This window comes from Nansenia antarctica (genome assembly GCF_963989245.1).
Source record: "Nansenia antarctica genome assembly, chromosome: 18".
Taxonomy (NCBI): domain Eukaryota; kingdom Metazoa; phylum Chordata; class Actinopteri; order Argentiniformes; family Microstomatidae; genus Nansenia; species Nansenia antarctica.
The window spans coordinates 7,302,826-7,325,916 of record NC_137691.1 but is presented as its reverse complement, the minus strand read 5'-3'; the positions used below and the strand labels follow the sequence as shown (position 1 = coordinate 7,325,916).

At 42.0% G+C, this 23,091-nt stretch overlaps 3 protein-coding genes across 3 annotated transcripts in view; all 3 read left to right on the top strand.

Annotated features, from left to right (window-relative positions):
• The window catches only part of LOC308173613 (limb region 1 homolog-like protein), a 14,792-nt gene extending 9,517 nt beyond the window's left edge, over positions 1-5,275 (top strand). Inside the window, exons 6-17 of the mRNA XM_080548645.1 lie at positions 1-32; positions 502-570; positions 682-746; positions 1,049-1,121; positions 1,236-1,319; positions 1,816-1,892; positions 2,013-2,090; positions 2,288-2,361; positions 2,488-2,578; positions 3,111-3,177; positions 3,342-3,503; positions 3,693-5,275. The exon at positions 1-32 is cut by the window's left edge and continues 92 nt beyond it. Coding sequence (XP_080404771.1) covers positions 1-32; positions 502-570; positions 682-746; positions 1,049-1,121; positions 1,236-1,319; positions 1,816-1,892; positions 2,013-2,090; positions 2,288-2,361; positions 2,488-2,578; positions 3,111-3,177; positions 3,342-3,503; positions 3,693-3,778 — 958 coding nt within the window. The 3' untranslated portion in view covers positions 3,779-5,275. The remainder of the gene's footprint in view (positions 33-501; positions 571-681; positions 747-1,048; positions 1,122-1,235; positions 1,320-1,815; positions 1,893-2,012; positions 2,091-2,287; positions 2,362-2,487; positions 2,579-3,110; positions 3,178-3,341; positions 3,504-3,692) is intronic.
• Positions 5,276-6,268: 993 nt separating this feature from the next.
• rhebl1 (Ras homolog, mTORC1 binding like 1) lies at positions 6,269-10,752 on the top strand. The gene is made up of 8 exons (XM_080548707.1): positions 6,269-6,652; positions 7,051-7,122; positions 7,238-7,305; positions 7,620-7,702; positions 8,761-8,817; positions 8,911-8,958; positions 10,129-10,210; positions 10,316-10,752. The coding sequence occupies exons 1-8, from the start codon at positions 6,601-6,603 to the stop codon at positions 10,406-10,408; spliced, it is 555 nt and encodes a 184-aa protein (XP_080404833.1). The 5' UTR covers positions 6,269-6,600; the 3' UTR covers positions 10,409-10,752.
• Positions 10,753-13,098: 2,346 nt separating this feature from the next.
• On the top strand, positions 13,099-22,303 carry prkag1 (protein kinase, AMP-activated, gamma 1 non-catalytic subunit). Its single transcript, XM_080548430.1, has 13 exons — positions 13,099-13,252; positions 13,976-14,036; positions 14,542-14,642; positions 15,668-15,749; positions 16,332-16,390; positions 17,072-17,117; positions 17,220-17,274; positions 17,528-17,654; positions 17,971-18,136; positions 18,275-18,312; positions 18,485-18,631; positions 20,248-20,347; positions 20,572-22,303. The coding sequence occupies exons 1-13, from the start codon at positions 13,244-13,246 to the stop codon at positions 20,580-20,582; spliced, it is 1,002 nt and encodes a 333-aa protein (XP_080404556.1). The 5' UTR covers positions 13,099-13,243; the 3' UTR covers positions 20,583-22,303.
• Positions 22,304-23,091: the final 788 nt, after the last annotated feature.

Below are 23,091 nucleotides of genomic sequence, written 5' to 3'. Positions count from 1 at the left end.
CCATGACAACATGGCCAGGGAAAGTCTTTACGGTACTTCACTCCTCCTTACCTTTCTCCATGTTTATTCTGGCATCCTCGTTTGTAATTTACGGAGCCCCCTGGGGTCACATGGTAGAAAAATATATGTTTGATGTGTGAATCCGTTCCCTCGGTTTAGTAATTCGTTAGGGTTAGGGTTAGGGTTAGGCCCTACGAGCCAGAACGATCGCAAGGATTAGGGTTAGGGTTAGGGTTAGAATCCTTGCGATCGTTCTGGCTCGTAGGGCCTAACCCTAACCCTAACCCTAACGAATTACTAAACCGAGGGAACGAATTACTAAACCGAGGGAACAGATTTACTAAATCGAGGGAACGGATTCACACATCAAATATTTTTTTTCTACCATGTGACCCCAGGGGGGCTCCGTAGTAATTGACAAAGACATTTACAAATCATTTATTTAAAAAAAAAAACGTTCATTCTTCCATCCAACTGACCCATTTCTTCCCGCTGTCACAGATCTGTGGGAATATTACCTGCCTTATCTCTACTCCTGCATTTCACTGTTTGGGGTTCTGCTGCTGTTGCGTAAGTACCAGTGCACAACTGATTTGTCATGAGCCACAACATGCTTTCAATGCTTGTGTGTGTGTGTGTGGTTTCTGTGTGTTACTGATGTATCTTCTGTGTCTCCCACAGTTTGTACACCTCTGGGACTGTCACGCATGTTCAGTGTCACCGGGAGCCTACTGGTCAAACCACGGGTGAGTGTGTGTCTGTTTTAGTCTGTGTGTGTGTGTGTGTGTGTGTGTGTGTGTGTCTGTGTGTGTGAGACTTATGAGAGTCTGTTTTGGGGGGTTAGTGTATGTGTGAGTGTGTGAGTGTGTGTGTGTGTGTGAGAGTGTGCGTGAGAGTGTGTGTGTGAGTGTGTGTGTGTGTGTGTGTGCGTGTGTGTGTGTGTGCGCGCTTTTGCTTGCATATGTGTCTGTTCCTGCATGTCTGACTTGTTTGACTTGTCTAACTGTTTTTCGTGTCTGACTTAACTGACATGTCTGCTCTCCCTCAGCTTTTGGAGGATGTTGACGAGACGATGAATTGTGCCGTGTTCGAGGAGGCCTCTCTCTCCAGGAAACTCAACAGTGAGTGTTATCTTCTAATTGTTTCATATAATTTCCGGTTTCAGTACATTTTGTCTGAGGGAACGAACAGAGACTGATCACAACATGCCGGCTGTCTCTCTCCCTCTCCCCCAGGGAGGACCTCTTGTTGGATGAGTCTGAATGTGGAGGCTCTCAGGAACCAGTACCTTACCATAAAAGCCCGGCGGATCGCTCTGGGTAAATGCTGTGCAGATGCTGCTATTAGCCAATGAGTCTCCCCTGAACTGTTTTAAATGTGACAGCAGCTGGTGAAATCGGGAACATGTCGGCAACCGACCATGTGTTCGGACTTTTATTCTGAAAAATGTAAATAAATGTCAGCGTTGTTGAAAATCAATGACACACTCGCTAGTCAAATAACACAGCTTGTTTTGTGAGCCTGCTAACAATGTAAAGTAGTGTTATAGTTAACTAGGCAGTAGTGGGGATTACCCATTGCATTGCAATTTTTGGCTTGACTAGCGTCATTCATTTGTGTCATTCATTTGTGTCATTCATTTTCAACAACGTTGAACGTAAAAGTCTGAAATGTTGGTGATTGGTTGGCGACTTGTTCCCGGTTTCACCAGCTGCTGTCGCAAATGTATACATACATACAGACAGTGTGTCCAACAGCAACAGACAGACAAGATAAAAAAACTAATGCTTGATTTCTGTTTTGTCCTGGTCCCAGAAATTAGGAGGAGAGCGTCACCATGGCAGCGTAACCTTGGATACCCGTTGGCTATGCTGCTGTTGCTGGCTCTAACGGTGAGGACAGACTCATCACTAGTCCTGACAGCACCATCTTACACTACTGGCAGTTATTTCCTCACAAATATATAGTGTGTTCTAATCTAACTGACTGACTTTGGTACTCTTTTGTCTAAGATGGTGTGCGTGCTCATCGTGTGTTTCCATGTTCTGGAGTTGCTGTTTGACGAGACGGCCATGCCTCGAGGGATGGAGGTAAACAAACATTTACTGTACAAATGATTCATCCCATTTGATTTGGATAAGTTAAAGAGACACACAGTACTTCCCTTGGAATATTCGGTGTAATTGTTATAGCATAGATCTTGACTGTATGGTACAGTATATAGTATATTATGTATTGAACATTGATTTCAATAGTAAATATGTGCACTGATTTTTTCCACTTGAAGGACCCACTTCTGGGCGCTGCCTCGTTCTCCGTGTTTGGTCCGTTGGGGGCTGCGGTACAGGTCATCCTCATCCTGTATCCTTACCCATCAGCAGCAGCACACTCAACACCAACACATCACACAGACTTGCTTGTATCTGTTTTGTGACTGTAACTGTATTGTATGGGTGAGCACGTGGCCCTTAACTCTCAATGTCTCAGGTATCTGATGATCTCCTCATTAGTAGGGTTCTACAGCTCTCCTCTGTTCACTGGACTACGACCCCACGCACAGGACACCACTCTGACACAGGTACACACACACATTTGAAAATGCTTTATTTATGTCCACATAAAGACAAAGTGCATTAAGGACATAAACACTATCAGTGCAATCAGTTCATTGGGAGACATTAATTTACGTTTGTACGTTTGTACAGCAACCATCGTACACATATAATATTAACACAGAGGATGTTTCAAATGTGGGTTAACAGATACAATAGTATTACTGTAAAACAGTATCTACTCTAAGGGTACAAAAAGCAACGCCGTCTCCATATTGAGCGGCTACCGATAATAGCAGATATGGAGCCTATGCAACACCTTGCTAACTGTTTAGCCTTTCTCTTGGAGATGTGGGCCATCTGAAGGCCCCTATAACCACCAGCTTGTGAACATGATCCAGGCTGCCAAAAATGAAAACTAAAAGATGACATTTGTAGCCTAGTTGTGAGATGTTCAGCTTCACACACACACACACACACACACACACACACACACACACACACACACACACACCATGTCTCATTCATACATCTCATTCTGTCGCTCTGTTTCCTCAGATTATTGGGAACTGTGTGTCTCTGCTGGTGCTCAGCTCCGCCCTCCCTGTGTTCTCCAGGACTCTGGGTAAGTCTGCGTCAGAGAGCTGACAGGAGCGTTTAGGTTCTGAGTGGGTAGGAGGAGGATTTGGTTTTCTTCTTTCGTCAATAGTTATGGTGTTAAATGTAATTGTATCAACCCGTTTCTATATGAATCCATTAAACCTCTCTTCTCTTGGCTTGATGTTTCAGGAATCACCCGATTTGATCTGCTTGGGGATTTTGGGCGGTATAACTGGCTGGGAAACTTCCACATTGTCTTCTTGTATAACATTGTGTTTGCGGGGCTGACCTCCGCCTGCCTGATCAACACACTCACTTGGACCGTGCAGAGGGAACTGATCAGAGCATTCGGTATGTGGGTGTCTCACACACACACACACACACACACACACACACACACACGTGCGCACATACTACTCGTGTGCACACAGGCATGCACATACACGGGTGCGTGCACACACACACACACACACACACACATACACACTCACACACAAACGTAATCCGCTCACTCACTGGTATCATGTCTTCTCTCCCCAGGTCTACATAAACTGCCTTTGACTGTGTCCCGCTCCACCATCCCACTCAGGCTCCTGTTAGCGAACGGGCTCTCAAAGATTCAGTAGCACTTCAACAAGCCTGTGGCTTTTGCTTACCAAAGACTGGCACCAAATAATGAAGTCATCTCTCTCTGAAAGAGAGGGGGGAATGATCTGATTGATCTGATAGACGATTGGTGATCAGGTCACCACTGAAATGAGAAGAGGAGGAAACTCTTGGTAAGATGAGACATACCAAACCAGACCAGGACTGGACATGGACTTCAGAAATGGTTAGTCTTACAGAGAATAGCTACCAGTACGGCACCAATGGACCAATGAAATGTGTCTCCTCTCCTGTCAGATCTTTACTGAGCAATGAGAACATATATATTTTGGACATATTTTGTTCGCAAATAAGAGAGAAAAACTATGGTGAAGGAAGCAATGAACTGTAAGGGAACATGAGTTTAGATGTCTATGCATTACGCATAGAGATGGCTGTCTTAAGGTTCCAACGTGTTTCCAACACATGAAGCTTTCACAGACTCGAAAACACATTGTGGGAACTGCCTGCCATCCTCTAGTAAAACATGATGTTTATCTTGAACTCGTTTGGCTGGATGCAACCTTTACGAGGTTCAGGTTTGCGTAATAACCCTCTTTTTTTCTTTCCTCGCCTATTGCACCTTATTTATTATCCAAATTATTTATCGTACTGTGTCATCTCGTGAATGTTATTATAATTTTCTCTGCAAATGTTTTGAAAAGAGGCAAAAGCCTATACTTTCTAAGAACGAGTGAAATGAATGCCAAACTGGAAATGAAAGCAAGGGATACTTGGGTTGAAAATACTGTACATAATGATACTACCATGCATATTATGGACAATTAGTATTAGTATTTTAGTACTGTTCGCTTTCATTTATCCATGTTTATCATATAATTGTGTCATTTTATTGTTTGACTAAAAGACAACATAAGTTGACAATACCGTGCATAGCATCATGGTGCTAAAAGAGGACATTTTAGGTTGAGACCGGAAACAATGGTCTGGAACTTGAGACCAAGTTAAACTGTGATGAGTTTACATTGTGTGTGTGTGTGTGTGTGTGTGTGTGTGTGTGTCCATGTGTGTGTGTCTGTGTGTCTGTGTGGTATTTATAGGTTATGTAATAGATGTGTCTGCGTTTCGGGTATACTCATTTATTATGTGCAACATTGTACAACCATGTGAAAATACCTTGTGTGTCTGTGCTAAATACCCTATTGTACAGTATGGAGATTATTCTCCAATGTCTCCAAAAGTTTTATTTTCTTTAAGGGTTAGGGTTAGGTTCTTCACAATCATATGTTCTAAAATCATGGTTGTTTCCATCTATATGTATGTCGACTTCAAATGAATGTTCAGGTTTTACTGTCACTCGGGGAAATAGTCACTTCTCACCTCTCCCCGAATCATACGAATCTCAAAATGTGTCGTCATTTCAATGCTGTGTATGTATGTGCTGTACAGTATGATAAGGTACTGTTTGTTTTTTGTCTGTAATGTGAAACTGTATGCATCACTATAGTTACTTTTATATGATTGTATGAGGGTTACACTATCAGTACATCAGTAAAACTGTGAATCTGAACCGAAAGGATTGTGTTTGTTCGATACAAATAAAACACTTCTCAGAATCTTTTCTAACACCATTGTCCAGTGTTTTGTCTGTTGCACTACACGCAAGCCACAGTAGCCTAATTCAACTTATTGACACTCAAACTTATTGACACTCTCATTGAATGAGTATAATTATATAAGATAACCTGTACTGCAGTGTTAAAGAGGCAGAATGAGTCATTCTGCCTTTTTAACGACTGCAGTACAGGTTATCTTATACAATAATTCTGACATGTCAATCTGTCACGAATTTACACCGAGAGTGTTTCCTACTGCTGATATACAGTACAGGCCAAAAGTTTGGACACACCTTCTCATTCAATGTGTTTCCTTTATTTTCATGACTATTTACATTGTAGATTCTCACTGAAGTCATCAAAACTATGAATGAACACATGCTTTTTTGTTGTTAATAATTTGTTTTGTTTTGTTTGTTAATAAAATATATAATAATAATATTAAATATATATATATAATAACATATTATTATTAACACATATTATATTTAATATTATTATTATATATGTTATTAACAACAAAAAAGCAAAGGGTGGCTACTTTGAGGAATCTAAAATATAAGACATATTTAGAGTTATTTCACACTTTATTGTTAAATACATAATTCCTATGTGTTCATTCATAGTTTTGATGCCTTCAGTGAGAATCTACAATGTACCAAATAGTCATGAAAATAAAGGAAACGCATTGAATGAGAAGGTGTGTCCAAACGTTCGGCCTGTACTGTATGCGTTTCTCATCCATGTGCCACATGCATGCAGCAGTATGCAGGGTGACAGTGACCTCTGCTGTATAAAGCCAGGCACCCTCATGGGGACTGTGACGTAGGTGGTTTTACGACGGTGTGCTTTGCTCAGTGTTTCAGTTTCCGACAGTGTGACTCGCGAAGCGCAGCTGCTGTGAATAAGCCGTTTTTGGATCCCAGTTTTATGTTCTAAAACTGTTCTTTTCACTATTTCAAACACATTATCGATATACATAGTTATATCGAAAAGCGATTAATAGCAAGTATCAACCGAAATACTTAACCCTACCCACTTCATTTCAGTTGTGAAGTTTTACAACTCGAGGCCCGGAGGACCGATAGCTGCGCGAGCGGCTCGAAGAAAGTTTGTTGTTGTCACGTGACGCGACACGAATGTGGACATAAAGTTTTTGTTTCGATATTTAAAAAACGACTATTGTTAATTTAAAACATTTATTTGAAGTGATTTGTTTTAAAACGATGCCTCAACCAAAATACAGGAAGATTGCTGTGATTGGGTACAGGTCTGTTGGTGAGTACAAAAAATAAATAAAAGAAAGATGATTGCTAGCTAGCCTAGCTTAGAATACAAGCCTTTGTTTTTGTTTAGCTAGCTAGCTAACTGTCAGCTACAGTAGCTAGCTAGCTAATTAACCCATGATTTAAAATAGAAATGGCGCTTTTAGAATTGTTAATAGTTGGGGGAAGTTTCAGATATCATTTACACACTACGTGGAGAAATACACAACTTTGTCCGAATCTAGCTAGCTAATCACTAAAGTTTAGCTAGCTAACAACCCTTCATACTATCCAAAAGTTGAACCTGATCCAAGTTACACCATCTTTGTATTAACCGTATAAGGCCTATTGTTTTTTATTGGCCTAAATGTCATTTAATCATTTCATAATTTTGTATTTTAACTTTTACAGGAAAGTCTTCTCTTACAATACAATTTGTGGAAGGACAGTTCGTAGATTCCTATGATCCCACCATCGAAAACAGTGAGATTTTCTCTTTTATTTACCTTTTTGCAGATGTACTATTATGAAGCACACCCTCCATTATTGCCATATTTTAGTGTAACTTAACCTGTGCTGAACCTCCACTTCTTTCTAGCCTTCAATAAAAGTGTGAATGTCAACGGTCAAGACTTCAGTCTTCAGTTGGTCGATACTGCTGGACAGGTAAATGCAATTATCCTTCTTTTTAAAGGTGTGAAATAAGGTACAAGTTCAGGTTATTCAGTGTCCTATCTTCAGTGATGGTGAAACTGTAAAAGTAGTAACTACAGTGATACTTAATTAAGCAGCCTTGGCTCATTTGCATCACACCTGTCCACTTTTAGTTTTTGTTTAGGTTCTGTGCAATACTGCTATTTTCAATATATGTCATGTTTCCTGTCACAGAGAATGGGGTACTCATTCTAATGTGTAAACAGGGTCTGAACAACAGCTGAAAACATTTTGTCTAACTGTTATCTCCCCATATCTCCACGCAGGACGAGTACTCTATTTTTCCTCAGTCCCATTCAATGGACATCCATGGTTATGTTTTGGTCTACTCAGTAACCTCCATGAAAAGGTTAGTGTTCACTAGCTGCATGTACTGTCGCGTTGTATTTGAGCGAACCAGTGTGTGCTAGCTTCAGAGAAAAGTAAAGCTGAGAGACTTAGCCAGCCCATGGCACCTTTCTTCCTACCCATGACACGTCCTTGCAAGTCTGCTTTGCTGGCTTTACAGGTAGGCTCGGGCCGCTATCTGAATTCTCAACCCCCCCCCCCACCCCCACACTCTTTTACACCAAATCCTCTGCCATGATCGAAGTCAACAGGTCACTTCACATTAGTTTACTGGCTGCTATAACTTTATAACTTTAGAAGTAGTTCCCCCCCCCCCCCTCTCTTTCTGCCTACCATAGCAGGCTAAACATGTGCCACTGATCCTCACGCATATGCCCTTTTATTCATTTAATAAACATAATCTCCTGCACATGCTGGGTGTAATGGGGAAGTAATGGTATGGACGGTGGGAATTACACTGGTGCTATTGGTAAAACCTTCCACCGGCCCAATCCTAGTTACAGGAAGTAATTGCTTATTGATTGTAAGTCGCTTTGGAATAAGGCGTCTGCTAAATGCCAAAAATGTAAATGTAAATGTATTGAGTCTCACTGCTTTACATTTCTTTGGAGCGAGCACATAAATCGTAATTTTTCCTGGCATTGTGACTGCCATTGGCCCCTGGTCCTAGCATAGATTTATTTTTTCTTATGATAACTGATGGATAGGTGATTCACTTCAAAGACAAATGTATTTCTTGTAAGTCTCTTTGAAAAAAGGCGTCTGCTAAATGCCAAAGATGTAAGGTAAAGGCAGTGCGATTGGTTACAAGCAGATAACGGGCTACTGATAATTCTCTTTGTGTGTCATATCTTTACGAGTCACCTTGAAATCTGTGTGGTGTGGGTAAAGAGATGGAAATGCGTGAACACTGTAAATGCACGCACTGGATTGTAATACTGTCCTCTTAGCTCACTGACTCTGTTGACCTTGTTAATCTATGTATGTAGATAGTAGATAGTCCATGCACACAAGGCCACAACCCTGCTTACTTAGTGTTCTGTCTCTTTCCTTTTACAGTTTTGAAGTTGTTCAGGTTCTTCATGACAAGCTGCTAGACATGGTCGGGAAAATACAGTAAGTTGTCCGTAATCAAAAAAGATTTGATGTTGTTTTTTATGCATTGTTTTTCAGGTAATTCCATTTAAATAAAAATATTTTCTTTTTTAGGGTGCCAACTGTGCTTGTTGGGAACAAAAAAGATCTCCATATGGAAAGGTAAACATGGTAAAGCTGAATGAAGGAAAATAGTTTCCAGAATTCTAGCTGGAACTGTACATGCAAAAACCATGCCATTTTTAAAAATATGTATTTGTTATGACGGGTATACTACGATGCACGCTAAAGGAGTTATCTTTGATAAAATGTAGGAACTATAGGAACTTATCCTGCTAAATGGTAAATAGACTGCACTTATATAGCGCCTTATTCCAAAATGCTTTACAATGGCCTCTCATTCACCCATTCACACACCAATGGCGGCAAGCTACCATGCAAGCCGTCCCGCTCATTGGGAGCAATTTGGGGTTCAGTGTCTTGCCCAAGGACACCTCGACACGTGGCCAGCCGGGGATCGGACCACAGAACCGCCGACCTTGCGATCATTAGACGCTGGCTCTACTTCCTGAGTCACAGCCGCCCCGTCCCTATAGGAACTTATCCTGAAGCTCTAACTTGCTCCGGGGCAGCCTAACTGCATATTATACTGAATGTGTGCTCTATGCCGTGTGCCACTGAAACAATCATTTAATTAAAAGTAATGTTATGTGCGTAAGTAAATGTTATGTGCTTTAACGCTAACAATTATCGCTGATGCATGTAGGCTGACATAGTAGATGCAGGTAGGCTGACATAGTAAAATAACATAAGAATGCATTTGATACTTATCACATGAAAGGTTAGTCGAATAAAAAGTTAGTTGATTTCGGCCATAATTAAAATGTGGAACGGACATCAGTTTTTGATTCACTGAACATAGTCTATAAACTGAGGGGCAAGACGACTCAAGTCTGACTCGAGTCTGTGGCCGGTGTTGAAGCAGGGTCTGCATTTGTGACATTGAGGAAGCCTGAACTCGACGATAACCCATAATCTCTATGGCCTCAAATACCTTGTTTATCTACTCAATGTCTGGAGGTCGACATTTATGTGCCTATCACTTTACTCTCACAATCTTACTACCTGTCATTGTTAACACTGCCAAACACTATCATCACTATTTGCATTTCTGGATAGATGCTAAACTAAGACAACATTTTGTTGTCTGGTACTGTCTGGTACTCTGCAATGACAATAAAGTTGAGTCTAATCTAATGTGGCCTGACCTTGAGCAAACGATAGAGGGTGATCTCATTGAATCCTACTCAGCGCATCCCTCTTCCTCAACAGGGTGATCAAGCCAGAGGAGGGAAAGAAGCTGGCCGACTCATGGGGAGCTGCGTTCATGGAGTCCTCTGCCAAGGAAAACGAGGTACGTTGCTTTTCGACCGAACTGCTAATCCAAAAAGAATGTTTGCATTTTATAAGCATGTAATAACGTATTGACTTCCGACGGCGAAACCCATCTGCATTGCAGACAGCTGTAGAGTTATTCAAGCGGATCATTCTGGAGATGGAGAAGGCGGACGGGAACGTACCCTCAGAGGAGAAGAAGTGTGCCGTGATGTAGGAGGGTGTCACCAGGACAGCAGTAAGCTCATTGGCTGAAGCCAGGAGACACAACACCACCAGCCTGCCAATCATGACCTCCCCAAGCACCAAGGAGCAGCAGTGGCAATATTCCTTTCCTTTGTAATCCAACACTGTGTTACGAAGGCGGCCAACCACTCCGACGGCAGAGTTTAAGGAGCCCACCAATCCAGACGTTAGGCGTCACGCAATGGTTTCACCGTCAGCTTTTACTTCTGTATAAACAAAACATATGACAATGCCAAATATACAGCCCCCCCCTGCCCCCCCCCCACACACACACACAATTTGCTTAAACAAAGTTCCCTCCGCGTTACCTGATAATATCAATCAACTAGCCATCGTCAAAAGATGGAACGGTGATTGGCTCATGTCCCCAAACTGTCATCGACTAGCTTCACTTTGTACACACACAGTAAGGGCTGTCCTTGATGCCTAAACAAACATGCCTGACCCTTGTCTCTCAGGTCATCTGTATTATTCAGCCAATCCACTGGCCATGACGGCGAGATACAGCTCACATTGCTGTAGTTGTGGTGTCATTATAATTCACATTGGTCAATGTCTTGGTTACAATATCTTGGAACGACTTCTCTTTCACACAATAAGTGTGTTGCAGAATCTCCTTTAGCATTGGTCTTTGCCCTACTTTTTTTCTCCACTGTAACTTTTTATCATGTAAACTTAAGACACTCTTCACCCATGAACTGTAAATCATGTCTTTAAGAAAAAACAACAAAGAAGCCAATTTGTATTTTCTATAATGCATTTTGATGTTTTTAAGCACTTCTGGTTGGCAGATTGGTCCGCCCTATGGATTACCACCATGACTATGTATTGATTAAGATGTAATTATCCAGTGGACAGCCCTCCTAATGAAATTTAGATTAGAGATAAGAGTGAAAGGGATCAGTCATATTTCCAAGTTGTTGCCTTTTGATCCCAGAGAACTAGGATCCTAGACACACGTTTGATAGTGTTGTTGGTTATTATCCAGAAATAATTTAATTTGTTTATTTGTTCAATATATTGAATAGAATATCTGCACACAAGCACACTATAATTAACATTATGGAGCTGCAGTTTTTTTGCATTCACTGAAATTCCTTAATAGAGAGGACTGCAAACCTGGTCATGGGGGCCACAACGTCTGCTGGTTTACTTTTAGGGTGCTTGTTATGATTTAGACTTGGGTAAACCAAGTATGGACTACATTTGACCCAACGAATGAATAATGTTGAGTCAAGATTAATGACAACAGACAAATGGTGCCCCCCATCACCTGATTTATGAGTTCACTTCAGCCTTACAAAAGAATGATACGAAACCTCTGGTTTTTACTGACATTACCTTTATTTCTCTTAAACTGGTCCACCCCTCCTAGTACCTAATATTGTTATTTTGACTTTTCTTTTTTTTCTTTTGATTGAGCGCTTCTCTGAGTAAGTACCGTAGTTGATTGATTGATAGGTGGTTGATGTTGGTATAAGAGAAGCTGGTGATGCTGTGTCTTGTGCCTTACCCTTCAACCCCCCCCCTTCCCCCCCATTCCCGCCACCTGCTTCCCTACAGGACTCAAGGTGCTCTCTAGGGTTTTTTCCTTCTCTGTTGACTTGACCCCCATGGGCAAAACCAGGTGGTGTTGTGCACCTGAACACCAATACCCCCACGTTGGTCAATGTTAATTCAGAAATCTTGCTGTAAACAGTTTTGTATATATAAATAAATCCTTTACTCCTTTAATTGTCATTTTTCATTGTTTGAGTGAGGGTCGGGGCGGTTGTCCTCAAATGCTTGTCTGTGTCATTGAAATTTAAATCTCCATAGGAATGTTGATTTCCACGAAGTAGTCTGAGTTGTTACATCTTTTCTAGACATATATATATATATATATATACCAGTAGATGGACAGCTGAGACTTATAATTCTGTCTAGTCAGACAGGTTTAGTCTAGTAGAGGTTGTAGCCATAATATACAGGTGCAACTCAAAAAAATAGAATATCGTGCAAAAGTCCATTCATTTCAGTAATTCAACTTAAAGGGTTAAACTTAAATATTATATAGACTCATTGCATTGTACATATGCATGATTATACTTTTCAGAGGGCTGACATTTCTGTATTTAAAGTCCTTTTCTTATTGATTTCATGTAATATTAAACATTTCTGAGATATTTAATTTGGGGTTTTCATAAGCTGTAAGCCATAATCATCAAATGTATAACAAATAAAGGCTTTAAATATCTCGCTTTGCATGTAATGAGTCTATATAATATCTATGTTTAACCCTTTAAGTTGAATTACTGAAATAAATGAACTTTTGCACGATATTCTAATTCTTTGGAGTTGCACCTGTAGTTATTACGGTATTATTGCGCAGTCGAAAAGAGGCAATGGCTCCGTTCGAATATAAGAAAACAACTCTATTCCCTGGGGGTATAAATTATAATCTAATCTCACTGATTTACTCTGCTTTTGATTTGACTTTGACTGGACTGTGAAGTTGAACTGCAGCTGATGGATAACCATTCCCTATCTAACTCTAAGCGACGGTAGAGACGTGATGACTTTAAGGGAGGAAGGAAGTGACGAAGGGAGAAGGGTGGAGGATGTATTTGGCTAAAGTATTTGAACCGTGACAATCTGATAGTCGGAGTGAAGCTTCCTACTCAGAGCTGCATCTCGCCCTCTAGTCTAGCCACTGGCACAGGACACCAGGTTGACAAAACACAGGAAATACACTTTAAGATCAGGACATTCATTGCTGCCTGGTGGATTAACGAAGCGAAGCACGGAGACAGCCAGTGGATGGAAGATGGAGTGTGTAAGTAGCTTAAGTTAAAGCTAAGCTAGCCTGCTAGCCTCATTATACTCAAGCCAGCTAGCTTAGAGCAACACTCTGGTCCACATGTATGTTGCTGACAGCTAGCCCCCTTTCTATAAGCACCCAAACAAGTCACGATTAACGGGATCGCGTTGGCTTTTGACATTGACACACACTGGGCTAACCAAATAGGTGTTAGCCTAACCAGGGCTGCCAAGTCTCACGCAATCACCGTGAGACTCACGCATTTTCAACCAGTTCTCACGCTCTCACGCAACTAGAATAGCTCATGATCATCTAAGCCACCGGCATAGCTGTGATGATGATGGCAAGAAGACAGATGCCTATTTAGTTTAGCAATGTAGCTTGTGAATGACAAGGAGATGTTTGAGTAGGTATGTAAGCTACTTAACATGTTTGAAATGGGCTGCCCAACCTTAAGCGAAAGGGGCACATTTCTAAAGCAATAATGATGTGCTATTTGTTTTGGTTGCTGCTCCCAAATGACTGAAACATTCTTTCTTGCACAACTTTGACCCCCCTTGTAGAACACCAGTAGCTAGCTAAGCTGATAATGAGCCATGGATAACACATATGACATTACTATACAGAGCACTGTAGTGTATACTTGTAGAGCAAACACTGAATTCCATTCACTTTTTGGCAACTTTCCCCCAAGCATAAAGCATGACCTTATGACCTTACTTTCTTTTTTTCATTCAGATTCCAGCCGCTCTTGATGACCTGGAACCTCTGGAATGTAAAAAAGAGCCGCCCATAGAAGGTGATTCATCATCTCTGTTTGCAGTTCCTAATGCACATCATGTAATGGCTGTTGAAGTACTATAAATATGTACCCATAAGACAAGGATCTCCGACAGACAGTGGGCCGGTTTCACAGACTAGAAGGCTTAAGCCTAGTCCTGGACTAAATCACACTTAGTAGCAGTCCCACTCATATTTTTCATTTTATTGACAGATACAGTAGAGATTTAGACAGGAAGGATGGGTGAGAGAGAGAGGAGGGATGACATGCAGGATATGTCCCCGGAATCGAACCGGGGACCCTGCGGTTACATGGTCAACGCTTAACCCGCTACGCCACCTAAGCGCCCCTAAACCACACTTTCAATGTCAAATCTCCATTGAAGACGCTTTTTAGTCTGGGATTGGGCTTAAACCTTGCCTGTGAAACCGGCAATTACGTTAATATGTATATGAAGAAAAAACAGAGTTAATGTGTCTATGAATGGACATTTGACCCCACTCTCTATCTTTCTCATTTCCAGACTCCGAGTACAATGTGTACACCCGGTTTATGAAGTCCCATCGGTGCTATGACTTAGTCCCCACCAGCTCAAAGTTGGTGGTGTTTGATACATCACTGCAGGTAAGAGATCAGAGCCTGTTCATTCAGTTTGAAACTCGTAGGTTAGCTGGTCCTCTGTGGCTCAGTTGGTAGAGCACGGAACTAACAACGCTTATGTTGTGGGTTTGATTCCCGCTGGCACCATATATAAGTGTATTAGGGCTGCAACGATTAGTCGACATAATCGACGACGTCGATCATAAAAACTCGTCGACGTGGAATTTTAGTGTCGACTAATCATATATAAAAATTTAAAAAAACGTTTTTATTTTTTATTTTACGGGAGCCATGCAAGAATCAGCTGGGTAAGTTTTAGCTAACGTTGTTAGCCAACTGGCTAACGTTATATTGTTAGGGTCGTAATGTTTATGCTTTACTGTTACATGTTGGAAAACAACGTCTCATGGACAGGGCTGTACATGAGCGTTTGTGCTATTAATTTATTTGCCCTGTGGCACGCGTGTGACAGACAGAGGCGCTTGTATGTAACGTTACGTAGCAGGGGTTTTCCATGTTGAAGCCAGGAGAACGCGAGATGAAATGAAGTGAGGGGTGGTTGCTATTAAAATACCAGGTAGTCATGGTGGATGATCATGAATGATGCTTGATAAGTGAATGCTATTTCAATTATGTTGAGTCCACCAGCGAGCTGTCTGTAAGATAAACAGCGCCAAGCGTAGCCTACTTACGTGAGCTGTCTGTAGTCTAGCCAGCAATGCTAGCTAGCCAATCAACTAGCTCTGTGAGCAGCTGTAGCTTGGCGTAACGTTAGGTTAGATAGCTAGTTAAGCCGGATTTATGCTTCTGCGTCGCCATTTACGCGCAGCGAAAAGCCACACGACTAATCGCGACTAACCGGAAAAATAATCGACAGATTAGTCGACTACCAAAATAATCGTTAGTTGCAGCCCTAAAGTGTATGCACTCACTGCAATGTAAGTCGCTTTGGATAAAAGCGTCAGCTAATTGGCATATTACATATTTCAATTGAATCTAGTCGTGAGATGATACTCTGTGTATAAATGTGTTATTCCTCTCTCCAAAAGGTGAAGAAGGCGTTTTTTGCCCTGGTGTCCAATGGGGTGAGGGCAGCCGCGCTCTGGGACAGTAAGAAGCAATGTTTTGTGGGTAAGTGAGTCCTTTTACCTTTGCTTGACCTTGATTTTCACTTTAATTTTGCTCAAAGGCACGAGGTGGGAGAGGTTCCATGATGAGTTGCACTTAATGCACTGGTTTACATGGACATTTTAGGAAGCATTGTAATTGCCAATGGCACCTGCTCATAGCTTATAGATGACCTTTTCTTACAATGACTGATGGATAGATGATTCATTTACTTGGACAAATGTATTTGTTGTCACTTTGGATAAAGGCTTTTTACGAAATGCCAAAAATGTAAATGTATTGATACATTAACAAGCCTACTGTAGACAATTGACTCATCCCCAAGCACACCCCATCTATACGGACTACCTAAACCTAACTTAACCTAACCTTGAACTATCTATTTTATTTACTATTTGTACTGCTAATTGTATCCTGTCTTATTTGTCACTTATGTCCTCTGTACTATTGTCATTTTTAAATGTTGAATTATGCCTGTTGCCTTATTGTCGTCACTCGCTTACACTCGTGTAATGTGACGTAACAATAAAACTTGAAACTTGCATGTATTGTTTGTAATGATTTCCCACTGGTCTCTTAATGCAGGTATGCTGACCATCACAGACTTCATCAACATCCTCCATCGCTACTACAAGTCACCTTTGGTACGGTTCCACATCCACTCTTGCCTCTTTTGTGTATCACAGCAAATGTCAGTGTCACTGGATTATTATTCATTTCAGTTAGTGTTGCAAGGTAAAACGGTGAGGAGAGAGCAAGGAGATAACTCTAGCATTACGACTGCCAGTGGCCCCTGGCCAGAGCATACAGTGCATTCGGAAAGTATTCAGACCCCTTCACTTTTTCCACATTTTTGTTGTGTTATAGACTCAATTTAAAATGTATTGAATTAAAATAATTTGCCATAAATCCACACACAATACCCCAGAATGACAAAGAGAAAATACTTTTAAAAGCACGTAAAACATTTTGAAATACAATAAATACTCCCATGTGCGTAAGTATTCAGACCCTTTGCTATGACACTCTTAAAAATGTGCTAATATGCAAAAATGTCATCCACAAATACTTCCCGAATGCACCGTAGATTACTTTTTCCCTGCTATAACTACTGAATAGACGATTTACTTACAACAAGTAAACATTTGTTTAAGTAAGTGGCATTGGATAAAGGCGCGTGCTTAACGCCAAAAATGTACATGTAACATGAGATAAACCTCGCCCTCGTATCGCTGCGTAACGAACTTGTAGCTGACCTTCACGGTTTCCTCCGCCCCACTCTTTGTTCTGTTGGTCAGCGTATTTCTCCTGCTCTCATGTTTCAGGTTCAGATATACGAGCTGGAGGAGCACAAGATCGAGACCTGGAGAGGTGAGGGGAGGGGGGAGGACATTCATTAACTGACCCGTCGGTGACTGATCATCCACCGTGCGAAACCTAACCGGTGCGTTGTCTGTTTCTCCTTCATTATAGAAGTGTACCTTCAAGACTCCTTCAAGCCCCTCGTCAGCATATCCCCCAACGCGAGGTAAGGCTGCCATGGTAACGTCTCGCTTAGTCACCGTGAGGTTTTGTCACAGTGACAGTTGGTCTAAGTGGCTCGATCACGACAGGGCTTACCGGGACCAGAGTCTGTCCCTCCACAAGACGTCTGACGTTGAAAAAACAACAGACTTTGACTGCGGGAAGTCTTGGATCTGTCAGAATGGGCCATCATACTGAAATCTCTCTCTCTCTCACACACTCTCTCTCTCTCTCTCACTCTCCCTCCCTCCCCACAGTCTGTATGACGCAGTATGGTCTCTGCTGAAGAACAAGATCCACCGGCTGCCTGTGATCGACCCCCTGACCGGGAACACACTCTACATCCTCACACACAAGAGAATCCTCAAGTTCCTCAATCTCTTTGTGAGTCCCGTAGTTTTTCTCTCCTCTCTCTCTCTCTACTTCTCCCCCTCTGCTTGTTCCTCAATTATTTGAACCCCCCTGCTGTGTCTTGGCATCTCAACACCCCACTCTCAGCAGTCGAGAGAGAGAGAGGGTAACACAAGAGCAGTGCTAGGACTTCGTTACGTAACGTCGTTAGTGAAATCCATTCCTAGCTTGTTTTTGTTGCTTTTTGCCACGAGGTTAAAAAACACTGTGGGTACATTTCCATGTGGTGGAATGTATGTCGAGCCAGTTGGTTGAGGAGGATGCTGTGTGTGTGTGTGTTTTTACTCAGATATCGGAGATGCCAAAACCTTCCTTCCTAGGCCAAACCCTGGAGGAGCTTGGCATCGGAACATTCCATAAGATTGCAGTGGTGCGCTCTGACACGCCCCTCTACACGGCGTTGGGCATCTTCGTGGAGCAGAGAGTGTCTGCCCTGCCTGTGGTTGACGATAATGGTGAGGGAGTGGGACGAAGGAAGGGGCAAAGTTGTTGTTGTTTTAAAAGTGAAAGACAATGTGTGGAATAAAGCCCTTTCTGTTGTGGGCGTGTGTGTGCAAGTTATGTGCTCATGTGTCTTTCGTTCTCACACACAGGTCGAGTGGTCGACATTTACTCCAAGTTTGATGTCATTGTAAGTATTGCATCGCTGTGTGTATCTATCTTTGTGCTATCCATACTGTACACACTGTACACAGACAGCATAGAGGACTAATGGTGTGTGTGTGTCTCTGTGTCTCTGTCTGTCTCTGTCTCTGTCTCTGTCTCTCTATCTCTCTGTCTCTGTCTCTGTGTCTCACACACAGAACCTAGCTGCAGAGAAGACGTATAACAACCTGGACGTGACCGTGACCAAAGCCCTGCAACACCGCTCCCAGTACTTTGAAGGGGTGCTGAAGTGCTACACATACGAGACCCTGGAGGCCATCATCAACAGGCTGGTGGAGGCGGAGGTGAGAGACAAACACACCCGGAATGTACATAATATAACTCGAATAATAACTGTTTGGGCCCCAACATCGAAACATAATCACATTGCGCTGGTCTTTTGTAAAAGTAAATACAAGCAGTTTGTTTCGTTAGTGTTAAAACACACATACTGTACATGTGCTGCGCTCAAGTCTATGGCCTAAAAGTATTGTAGACCCAATGATAGAAAAAACTGTTAGAGTGGTCTCTCTCGCTGTCTGTCTTTATAATTCGTGATTAGTGATGCTCCGATCTGATCGGCGCCGATCGGTATCGGCCGATATGGCCTTGATCGGTTTTGATCGGAGTTCTCAAAACGGCCGATCAAACATGACCGATCAGTTTACAAAATGGCGTCGCCAGTCTGGAAATATTACACAGTGTCGGAAAGAGACAACAAATATGCCGTTTGTAATGTCTGCTCAAAAGAAATACCTTGCGGAGGAACGCACGCAAGGTCTTTCAATACCACGAATATCATACGGCATTTGCTGCGTTCGTCGATTCGCTCAGAGAGCGCCGAAGCGCACACTGGGCTCGACGTCATAAAGGGACCGAGTGCTTTGATTGGACGAGAGGCGTTCCACGAGTGCTGGTCAGAGTTCCAGCGCGACTTCACGAGCGTAGTGTAGGTAGTGTTCACCGACGTCATGTGACCCCGCGAGCAGGAAGTCACTTGGCCCATAGCAACAACAACTATTAGCGCGTGAGTTTTAGGTCTTCCTCTGTGCACCTTGCACAAGTGTAGATAGCGAGCGACTTTTCAGCAGCAGGACATATTTTAGATGATAAGAGGAACAGGCTGAGTGCCAAAAACGCTGAGATGCTTGTATTTCTCAAGGCTAATCTGCCAGTGATGCTGCTTAATCAGAAGTAAGGTTTGAGTCTGAAATCTCCTTAGGTGCAATGTTTAGTTTTTTTGTTTTATTGATTATTGCTGACTTGCTGTCTTATCTCCTCCTAAATATGACTTGAAACTGACTGACTTGAAACAGTATTTTATATTTGGCTATAGCCTGTTTATGTTGCAGTTTAGTTCGGGTATGTTTATTGTTCCTCAGGAAAGCTACAGTTACAGTATAAGCTCCAAGTTCTCTAAGAGCCCCTAGTTCCTCTCATTCGAGTGGAATGTTGCACATTTGATGTGACAGTGTACATTTTATTTATTATGATTTTTATTTTCACATTTTATTTGTTTTTCCTGAAGTAAGCTACAGGTGGTTGTGAATTCAATAAAACAGATGGTCGTCAATTCATGATACTTTCTCATCTCCTAATTTCATTTAAATACTTAATATACAATGTCAATGGTGTTAAGAATAATTTAAAACATAAATAATGCTACACAATAAATAGAATGCTTCAATTGCCATTTTCGACGCTGTGATCGGTGATCGGTGATATCGGATCGGCAGATCACTGATTCCAGTGATCGGTGATCGGTGATCGGCACCAAAAACCCTGATCGGAGCATCTCTATTCGTGATCTCTCTTTCTCTGTGTCTCTGACTTTGTTTCTCTCTCTCTCTGTGTCTCTGTCTCGCTCTCTCTCTCTCTCTGTCTCTATAATTGGTGAATTCTCTCTCTCTCTCTCTCTCAGGTGCACAGGCTAGTGGTGGTGGATGAGGACGAGGTGGTGAAGGGCATCGTTTCCCTCTCAGACATCCTTCAGGCTCTGGTGCTCACTAATGGAGACGACGGTAAGCAGCAACACCTCCGTACGCCGAGGCAAGGCACTTATCACACAAGGTTCCCACAGGTCCTTGGAATCCTTGAAAGTTTGTGAATTTGAGAAAAAAATGTGTTTCAGAAGGTGTGGGTACCCTGCATACGCGATGCAAGGCACTTATCACACCACACCATGACCTCTAAATGCATACTTCACTTTACGGCCACATTTATGATGGAAAGATTGTGCTTTCAGGAACTGCTTGATGGATCGACAAAGGGAAAAAAGTCCTCCAATGAAGAATGGACGAATGGAAGACAGGAGGCCAGAAGAGAGGGATGAAGAGGAGTGACGTTGGAGAGGGGAGAGATAGCAACCCGCCAGCATATATCCCCCTTGTGTACACATCTATGGCTTGCACATCAGTGAACCTCTCTCTCTCTCTCTCTCTCTCTCTCTCTCTCTCTCTCTCCCTCATTCTATCTTTATCCACAGATGTGAATTCCATTGACCTTCTCAGTTCAGCAATATAGTAATAAGGGATATTCATGAACTCTTGTAAACCAAGCCAAAACCCAAGCAACCAAAAAAAGACCCAAACAAGATACAGGACCATATGAGGCCTCGACTGTAGACCGTCTCTCTCCCTCCCACAGGAACGGACCCGCACAGGAATGAGGCCTTGTCAAATGATGGGGGATCAATTTCAGCTTCTCAGACAAATCCATTCCCATCTTCTCTCTCTCTCTCTCTCGTGTCTGATCAATAGAGACACTTGTTGCGTGAGAGGAGTGCTTTCCCTCCATGGCCTCTTAACTGAGCATCCTACATGTCTGTAGGATGGGGTGTGGAAGCACCACTAACTAGCCAGCATCATGTCTGTCACAGTGGAATTTGAACATTACAGCGAAACCATGGCAACGGCGCCATCTCTTAGATGACGTGTGGGATGTTGGAAATGGGACTGCTGTAGAAGTATTATTCCTTATATGAATGCACAGCCACTGAATATTTATGTAATCATGAGTTGTATCCTGATTTTGATGTTAGATAATATAGGTTTACAAACATCAATGTTTTCTTTTAGTATATTTACCACCTCAGTTTGTTGCTCTCATCATGTGGATTAGAGATTTGGTTTTATTGATTTCACTGAACAAAGACAACTAGAGAGTTGGTTGGAAGTGTGTGTGAGTGAGTGAGTGAGTGAGTGAGTGCGTGTGTGTGTGTGTGTGTGTGTGTGTGTGCGTGTGTGCGCGCGCGTGTGTGTGTGTCATAGGGCTTGCGTGTCGTCGTTCCTTCTTAATAATTTTAAAAGGTAGATGAGAAAAATGCTCATGCCTATACGTAAATGACCAATAAGGTGCCCTCTACCAAGTTTAGTGTGAGAGAAAGTTTGCATTTATATTTGAGACTTCCTCTGCTGTTAGAAGGTGATGTCTGTTCTGGAACTTTCACCACTTTTCTCTTGTCTCTTGTTTGGTTGTCTTGTGTGCATCTGAGATCATAATTTTATAGAGTGGTATATCAAGCATTTAAACTTTTTTGGAAGTTCCTGTTTTTGCAGTGTCTGTTCACATTTCTTTCAGTCATCATGATATAGGACTTAATTTTAGCGTCTCGTTTACCATCATTACTTTTCTTTCACGTTCTCAGAGGGCAGACCAATCTTGCTGTATGAAAGGGAGTACATTTTCAACTGTGCTTTCCAAAATGGACATTTTCACTGGTTTTAAGGTGTACATGTAAATGCTGTTTTTCTACTACTCACATGAATTCAAATTTAAAGAGAGCGTGAATACAAATTAACATGATTTTCCTTGGATGTTGGCAATTCACCAAGACAAAAACAACAACAAAAAAGTTATTATGATGTATCTATATTAAGGGAACTATATTTCCAAAACTATCTTGGTGAATCAAGTACAGCCAATGTGAGTGAAACATCAGGTCAGTTTGTACCTTGAGTAAACTATCCCTTTGATGCATGAGCAATAAATATTGTTTCTCTAAATTTTTGGTTGGTGTGTTTTTTTTGTTCTGGTTGAGCAGTGGGGTTGATGACTGGCTATATCTGTTGGTGTACTGTAGGTCAGCTCTGGTGTTGGTTGACTATCTAGATAGCTATCTGTTGGTGTACTGTAGGTCAGCCTGGGGTTGAAGTGATTTAATACTCACTCTGACTCAGACCGTGTAATGAGGTGAAAGTGCTGGCCGGAAATTTGTAATGAACATGACACGGCAACTATGACGAGCGTACCACTAAGCAATTTTACAGGGTTTAAGGGGGGGGACTAGTGAAAACCTTAATTGAAGTTTCTCTAATAATAATAATTGTTTCATTGCCATGCAGTCATTGTTGGAATTTGGTATTTTACGCTCTAGGCAAGGGGTCGGCCATAGACGTCGACCCTGGAGCAATTAGGAGTTCAGTGCCTTGCTCAAGGACACCTTGACGTGGCCAGCCATGGTTCGAACCTGCCAAACTGCCGACCTTGCGATCATTAGACACCGGCTCTACCTCCTGAGCCACTGCCGCCCCTATGATGGTGTAGGAAGACATTAGGCATCAGATGTTGTGTGTGTGTGTAAATGTAATAGACAAAACACAACATAGGAAAACAGGTTTATTTATTACTATATGTAATACCTATATACACGATTGGAAACTAGTTATTTTTTTGTCAATTGCCAAATGTCTGGATTGGTGCCTGGGTGTTATCATCATCAGTGCTTCATTAAAACACTCAATAGTGCAATACAACAGCATATCTT